An 8,915-nucleotide genomic window follows, 5' to 3' on the forward strand; every position below is an offset into this window, starting at 1 on the left:
AAGGTTATTGATTTAATGAACTGACCATTCTAAATTTGGCCATCGCCCCCTTGAGTTTCTAATGATGCACCCCTAAGTAAGTAAATAAAGCAATTTTTTTATTATGTTATGGGCAATACACTAATGTCTAATACCGCTTAACCTAGGGGTTCGTCATTCAAACTTGAGGGGGGGGGGGCTGAATATTGTATCCACATATTATGACATTATTCATCATAAAATGTTTTGTTTTTTCTCTCAAATTTGTTCACCCAAAGTTTTCAATAGACCATTTTCTGTTCACTGCGAGAATCATGCGTTATGCGTGAAATCGAACGTAAAAACAGGACAAACAAAGGTCATAGCGTCGTAGTCGCGTCAAACATCGCGTGGGATTCGTCAAACGCGAAAGTATTTCGAGGACATTTCCATGCTTAATAATGTATATTGAGTGCGATAAAACACTGTCAATCGGCACAAAACTGATTGGTTGGATTGCTGCAGATACCTTATAAATATAATAATTCTGTGCATTGAGTAGAATTCAGTCACATTGGATAAATATATTTATCGCAACCACACAAATATGGCCAGTGTAAAAAATATATGTATATATTTGTCCAAACCATTAAATAACAAATTTTCCATGTGAATTTGTGGAGCAACCACTCCACTGTACTGGGTTGTGCACTTTGAACTTTTGAACTCCAAAATAAACTTGTCATAATTTACAAAACTGAACCTACAAAATATTTTTCATTTTTTTTTGAATTTTTTCATCAAGATCTGTAGCCAATGGGTGTATATTTGGTCTGAAATAAACAAAGAATTGCCAAGAAAAAAAAAAAGAAAAAAAAAAGAAAAATGTGACTTGACCAAAATTGTGACAGGAAAAATGACAGGGTTAATAATGTATTAATTGACAGGTTAAGAATTACTGGTAAAAACCATTACATTAATTTCCAAATGCAAAAAGAAAATTCTTTTCCATAAATTACTATAGAGTGTACATATCAAAATGCAATATCAACAAAATACTAAATACATGTATACTCAAAGTCGGCGTGTTAAAATTGTTGACAAGACTGCATTTTCAATCATTCCAGAATTGGGAGGTCTGTATATCAAAAAGAAAAAAATAAATACTGGAAATGACACAAACACAAATTAATAATTTGCTAGATATTATTTTAATATCAAATCCAAACATGTTAAGCAAATGACATGATTATGCACACTCAGAATAAACCACTCAATTTTAAGCGTGTCTGAGAAAAACATTTATGAGAAACAATGTCATTTTCATGGCCACACATTTAAATAATTATAAAATTACATTAAAATCATTATCTGATGACATTGACCTTAAAAATAATCAATATTTACATCCAAATACAATCACGCGCAGCCAATTGATGTGGGTACTGTATTCACTCTATTTAAATATCATATATGTACATAAAACGACTGTCTCTACTGAAACTACCAACAGACGTAATACTGTAGATGTTTCTCAATAATGTACATCACTGTTATAAATCAAATCTTGCTAGTGATCTTATTTTAAGACTCCCATCAAAGACAAAGCCAGAATCATTGGTCATCACCTTACCATTTATTTGTATTTGTGTGGACATCAAGTTTTGGGCAAATCTCACCATGCAAAATATTAGGAGCGGTTTGTTACAGTTGCCAACTCCTTATAAAAAAAACAATCTTGAAATTTCATAGAAAATAACTTACATCAGCAATTGATGAAATTACAATGCTATATACAAGAGTGTTTATTGGATGCAGTGGGCTGGATAGTTCTTGTGGAATTACCATATACTTAATATAGTACAATAGCCCACACGTACCCCAAATACAATATATACTGTAACATCTGTATAAGAAGCTGCGGCTATTATTAAAATGGTACAATGCAACAGAGGGGATGCAGCTTCTATTAGAGCATCTACACATATGAGAAATGATGAATTTTGGTTCTCAGTTATTCAAAAAGAATTGGTGCGACTTCTATTAGGGATGCAGCTTCTGATACAGATTTTACAGTACATGTATATTAGCTACAGTGACACACAGTTTTCTTCAATAAGTAAATCAAATCTTAGTTCTGAGTCTGTCATGGTAAAACATGAATCTATGAAACACTTTGGTACAATGCTAGTGTAAACTAGACTTCTTGTTCAGTGTTCTTTGGGATATTAGGGCTGGGTGGTAGAGTGGTGTATAGTGAGTGGAATGCCACATAGATTCAACGCTAGAAGCATGTAAATGTTTTAGATGCGTAAATAATAAACAATAATAGTGAATATCAAATTTTGTTTTTTCCCTCTTAGCCTTTTCACCATCAGTTCCTGCTTTTCATCACAAATTCTAGACTTGCTGTATGTCTTGTTTACTTTTTGGTGTTTTTGTCAATAAATTTCGCGGGTTTATTTATTACCTAGTTTTTGACATTTACACACTCCCATGATATTTTATTTTATTGAAAAAATAAACAGAAAACTGTATCCTAGTCTTCAAAAAATAGTCTTCTTTTTGGTTTGCATTTTCTGTCAGAAGATTGGGACAAAAATAGCCAAATATTTTGAGTGAAAACTGAAAATTCAATTGAAATTTGGGCGAGAAAGTATTGTGATATACCTTCTAACCACCTTTGAATGATTGAGACATTGTGAAGTGAAATAAAATAATGCATGGGTAATGAATTGTAGCAGGACTTCTCACAAAATCCTAAAGTGATCTCACCATATAAATTATTGAGTTCTAACATGCAACAGAAAATGTCTTTTCATCATCACATGAATAAAATAGTTTTGTACATTTAAGTATCCTGATTTTCTACATGTAACGTACTGTAGAACATTTTAAATTAGCTATATACCATTTTGGCGAATTGACTCAATGCATCTTAATTTATGAATTACATGTAACAAAATTACATATAAAACTAAATTGAACTTAAATTAACTAAAAAGACATTTTTTACAGTAGTCTGGGAATTTTCATGTAAAGTCAAGTCAATAAAACTCCTTTGGTATTCTAAGTAATGCAAGTGAATAATATGTTTTGATTTAGATTTAGTTGGTCATAACCATTAAAAATAACATTTCAAACAAAATAACTTGTTTGTTTTGATACCCTTGTCTAGGAAAAAAATGAAATAATCTAAATTGTGTGTACTTTGCTCTCGTTTAGTGTAATAATAGAATTGCTCTAAGTTGTGAGCGTGTCAATAAAATGGTGTTGTTAGTTCTAGATTGGACGAAAAAAGTGTTTGGAATGTCATCTTCTGTCCGTATATTTTTTTATAACTGCTGTAAAGCTATATTGTGTGAATGCAGACAAATGCATTAAGTAAAAGTCCTGTAAGCGATTTCAAGCGGAAAATTGTATTATCGCCATGGTGGTAAATTCTTTGGTGTTGATGTTCTGACACTGCCAGCTCTAGACGAAGGCCTGCTGCCAGTACCAGTGTATGCCTTTGAAACGGACCGAGCTGAATTAGGTCTGCTTGACATAGTGCAGCGACTTCCACAAACTGGTGGACTCCATAAATAAGGTTTCGTTTTCTGTTGCTCTTCTTTCTTGACCCACGGAGGGTCAAAATTAGCCTCTTGAAGTTTAGGACCAAACAAAGATTCGTCAACATATGACGGTGTATGCTTCTTCAGTCGATACTTGTTGTACAACCGGGTTGGGGTATTTGGACGAAAACCTGAATTGACCCTGCAAGTGCTGTTATTATTACTTGGTGGAGTCCACAGTAAAGGTTTTTGAGGTCTGGGTTTGATTGCATTGTTTCTAGGATTATCAACCCATGGAGGCTCAAAAGTTGCTTCTTGCAAAGGACGACCAAACAATGTTTCGTCCACAGATGAACTCCCACCGACCTTATGGTAAGGATTACGTCGGGAACCTGACGCACTCACTGGGCGATTTCCAGTGACCAAAAGTTCAGATGGCTGTTGTCTGATGTTAGGATTGGAATAAGTTGTAGCCATCTTATTGTAGTGAGATTATGATTATGTAATCACAGTATTGAATGAACATCTGAATGGTGATTGCTGTCGTCTAAATCAATGTCCTGTAATCAAGGAAATAACAGTTAATTGTAATTCAGTAGAGAAAACTTATCAGCAATATCTAAGTTATAGCGAACTTGAAAAGTTTAAAATTGAGCTACTAATTGTATGTGTATATTTTAGTTGTAAGCTAGTTATCTAGTTAAGCTAGTTATCAAACACAATTACATACTTTTCACCACCATACTTTCTCACCCTTTTTCTTATATTTTTCAATACTAGAAATGAACTCCAATTATGGAGCTAACAGATAAAATTTGAGCCAATTTTTAGTTTTTACTAAAAAAGTTCGGCTATTTTGTCCCAATCTTCAAAAGTGCAGACTATTTTGTGAATTTGCGATGAATTGAGAGAACTGGAGGTGAAAAGGTTAATAATCATATAACATATAAAGTAAAGTAATACAAGTAAGATTTGGGATAAATATCAAACTAAATCGGTGACACAGGGAGATAAAAAATAAATAAATAATACCTGGACATTGACCTATTAAAAATGATCATACAAGATTAACAAGAGACTACTGAAAAATATGCAAGTAGCAAAGGTCAATGTGACCTGGACTGTAGCATAGTGTATACTTTGCATGATTATTGTGGTAAACTTATTATCAATTTAATGAGAGATTATATCAGTAGCTGAAATTGGAAATGAAAAAACGTTTTGTGTGACATTCAGTGATGGGATTCTGTTTCTTTCCTGAACTATAGCACTTCTGCATTCTGCATGTATACAAAAGAAGTTATTCCAATAATACAACAATAACCTTGAATGATTATCCCATATAAAGAGTGCTGATAAGTTTTGGAACAAGTAATAATACAGTTTTTTATGGAATAGCAAATTCTCATGTTTCTGGTGCTAGATGTATAATAATATTAGGTTATTACAAGGTATCTTCATAATAACCTTATTATTATACATCTTTTCCATCCAAGGATACACCATGGGAATGCCGAAATCCAAAATGTTTAGAACAGAATCAGCGAATTCTTGTTGATATCACTTAGATATGAATGTTGCAGTCTTTCCATACATTACGCAACCACTTTTTATTTCTATAGCAGGATCCATGGCAGTGTTTTAGTGAGAAGCCAACAACGAAATATAATATAACCACTTCCCACCTTGAAATATTAATGGTTAATTCCTCCACTGGCCATATATTGGGAATTTTTCACATGAATGGGGAACTTAAACTGTTTTCCCCCTTGAGGTGGTTTCGATGACCTTCAATAACTTTTTAGCGCCACTGAGCCTCAAATTGTTGTAAAATTAATGAAAATTGCTATTATGATAAATCAGATTATATTATTGCGGTAATACAATTATTATAAATCTGGAATACTTTGGTCTTCAGAAATTATACACATTTGACTAATAACACTTTCATTACATTCTCGGTTTCCTTGTAGGGACAAGTGACATACTGTAACCACAGTACATGTACCACCATGGACATACTACCACTACCGGGTAACGGCTGTAGTTACAATACTCGGAAGGTTTTGTGCAGACTATCCCAGTACAATATTACCGGAGGGTAAAACGCAAAAGATTAAGTCAAACAATCCGATAACTGTAATTACAAATAAATCTGTTCATAACAAATATATAGTTGGATGTTTAGTAGTCCATTCTGAGCTCGGGAATGCCAAAAACATCGTGATTGCCAAAAAGGCAGGTATTCTGAATTAAAATGGCGTCGCCTTTGGATATCACAAGTAGGATCCAACCGTCTAAATCTCAAAATATCACGGCTTACTGTAATAATGCGTAACCATCCCAAATTTGAAAACACTGGAATAGATAAATACGTTTACAAACCTCGATTCTGTGGCAAATGAGCTGGAACAGAGGAGGACACCTCCCATGTCCGTCAAAAGGGTTGGCGTACGTTGTTGTCGAAAGCGTTGCTATTATCAGTTGTCCCGTTGCACATATCTGCCCCGTGGGGGCGCAATACACAATAGCATACACTGTCAACAGATAGGTGGCAGTTGGCGCTAAGTTTTTACAGGTAAATGTCCCAATCGGGGTTCCAATATATAAAATATTACTGTCATTATATATCGTTGAATTATACTGGAACTGGATAATTTGATTTTACAACTGCTTTTTAGGAATTGATTACAGTTTCATTTTACGATCTTTGTAGAAGGTCAGTGATCTGTGATGACAACCGAATAAGACGGTCGACAATGTAGGTACATGATTTCAGAAAAGATGGGCCAGGAATTTGAACAATAACAAGAAAATGTTTATATTGCATTTCTCAGCCTTATTAATTAATGTTCCAAATTAAAACTCAAATTGTTAAAATCTGTTCCCACAAATTTGATGTGACAATGTGTGTACTATCGAAAATATGATATATATTCGTTTCAAGTCATTGTTTGTACACGAGATTAAGTTATGGCTGATATATACGGAATCAGAAACATACCAACGGATGAACTTGTCTGGTCGTTATTGTCGGTGTATTGTCGACATATCTACAATTCTGTTGCAAGATATTGAGCAAACGAAGCAATATAAGACATCTTGAATCCGGTAACACATTCATTGGTGAAAAAAAAACAAAAAACATTATTCCTTTGTCGGGTCTGTTGGTTTGGCTTGTTCCGTATTTCATTTGACGAGCAACTGTAGTCATTCGTATCGTCTTCAAGTCCAAGCACCCTGAATATACACGCATTGATATAGTTATATGTTCAGTAAAAAATAGTAAATGCATTATTCTGTCACTACCTTGAACAAAACTTGGATGATGTTTAATTCTGTATATACTTACATTGCATCACGCTAACATTATCATGATGTATATCAGTCATATCTGTGACAACAACAAAATTTGTGGTACACGCTCAACGAACCAGACGCTACCTGAAATCCATGACTACATCGGGTCAAGAACATGTAAAAATATTACGATATAGATAAAAACTATGCACAACTTGGCCCCGATGTCAGTTAGAACCTCAGACTGGTAATACTAGTATGAGTTAGAACGTAACAATGTTCAGTTCGCCAATATTCGCCAAAAGTTATTCGGAATCAATCGGCACGATAACACTTGTATTCGGCATTTTCGGCGGAATGCTAAATACATACGTGATATGAGTATTTGTATGATAGTCGTCACGATGCATGGGTCACAGTTCAATCCGTACTCACAAACACAATGCAAATTAAGCACGGAACATTAGACACATGTTTGATCGAAATTGACGTTTCCACAAACGAAATATTTTTCAAGTGGGTGATTTATTTGATCACATATATATGTGTTTGGTTTGTTCGAAATTTCATTCAAATTCAATATTTGTTCATTAAACATATCCAAATAAGAGCAGAAATTATTGTCAACAACTTGAAGTTTTGGTAACTTAAAGATTATTGGGGGATTAACGGTTGTGGCAATGAGGGAAGAAGTCATTTTTGTGCCCTACCCTGACCAGATGGATAATTAAACGAGTCTGTATTTTCAATTGTGATAAGATTAGAAAGTTATACCACCCATAAAACTTATTGAATGGAAAATTGTCAATTTCTTACAAATCAAAAATACGCTTTTAGATGTAAAAAAAACAAAACAATGAATTACAGGAATCAGTGTGAATTCAGTGCAAACACATAATATCGGTATAAAACATGTACATAGTAAAATGTCATCTTGATATTTATTTATTCAACGCTAAAACGAACTACAGTGAGTTGTTCTATGGTCATATAAAAATAAATATACAATAAAATAAAATAAAATAGTATACGATTAAATAAACTAAATTAAACTAAACTACACTAAGATACAGTAAAGTTAATCAACTACACAGAATGCTAAGTAATATTACAAACACGCAAAGGATCATAATAAACTTATATGGTACAATACAATACAATATACATGTACTAGCTAATATTGTTGAGGTAAAAAAAATCACATTAGAGTCATAATTATGGTGGAAAGAATATTTTTAATTTTGGTGGAGTTGTTCACATCTCATTTGCATACATTTTTGTATATATTGTAAACAATATTTCATAATTGCCTCGAATTTGAAATATGAGTTTGAAGATAAATCACCTCGAACTAATTTCGGTGTAGTAATTCGATAGATAACAATAGAAACTATTATCACGATGATATTCCAAAATGGATCGGTCGGCCACAATCGGTTGCTTGTAGTACAAAATCCGCGCCTGGTGAATCTTTTCAAAATGATGAATACCGTTTTATTTGTACTGTGGAGACAAGATGGCCGTCCACCGTCTTCTATGTATGTAAATTATTTGTTAAGGTTTAAGCCTACTCACGATTTTAAATACCGAGAATTTACTTATTTTCCAATAAATTGTAGTTTCTGGCAATATAAGGATATTGACTTAAAAAGAAGTTGGGGGTCACCAGCTTAATTATCGAGAAAATGATGGTTGTATTTTAGAGCATAGTGGGCAAAAATATTAGGACAAATTTCTCAGAATACGTCACTGTAACACACAAAAGAATGCTATTTTATAGTGCCATGAAACAATAGCTCCATGATTTTACACAATAAACCGATGAACATTGCCATGCGATTTATGACCAACTTTCTTAAACATTATGAGTTTTTCCTTGCAGCGTAAGAATGCTACTTGATATCAATAATGATACTAACCGGCGACTCCAACAGACAGGCTAAACCAAAGAACAGGCATTTTCCATGACATACTTACTCTATAACATAGCCTAAAAATCACATAACAAAAACGCTCGACGTGGAAACTAGTGTAAGGTCATTTATGTTACAGATTGCGAAAATACCAAAGATATACACTTCCATTATTGGAGACATGAGTTTT

General features: G+C 33.5%; 1 protein-coding gene across 1 annotated transcript; it reads right to left on the reverse strand.

The window, feature by feature from the left end:
- Window positions 1–1,150: 1,150 nt before the first annotated feature.
- LOC100377329 (RBPJ-interacting and tubulin-associated protein 1-like) lies at window positions 1,151–5,993 on the reverse strand. The gene is made up of 2 exons (XM_002736193.4): window positions 5,898–5,993; window positions 1,151–4,072 (listed from the first exon to the last, which is right to left on the reverse strand). Exon 2 carries the CDS (start codon window positions 3,987–3,989, stop codon window positions 3,381–3,383), a length of 609 nt encoding a protein of 202 aa, XP_002736239.1. The 5' UTR covers window positions 3,990–4,072; window positions 5,898–5,993; the 3' UTR covers window positions 1,151–3,380.
- Window positions 5,994–8,915: the final 2,922 nt, after the last annotated feature.

Source organism: Saccoglossus kowalevskii, chromosome 14 (genome assembly GCF_978046115.1).
Source record: "Saccoglossus kowalevskii chromosome 14, keSacKowa6.1, whole genome shotgun sequence".
Taxonomy (NCBI): Eukaryota; Metazoa; Hemichordata; class Enteropneusta; family Harrimaniidae; genus Saccoglossus; species Saccoglossus kowalevskii.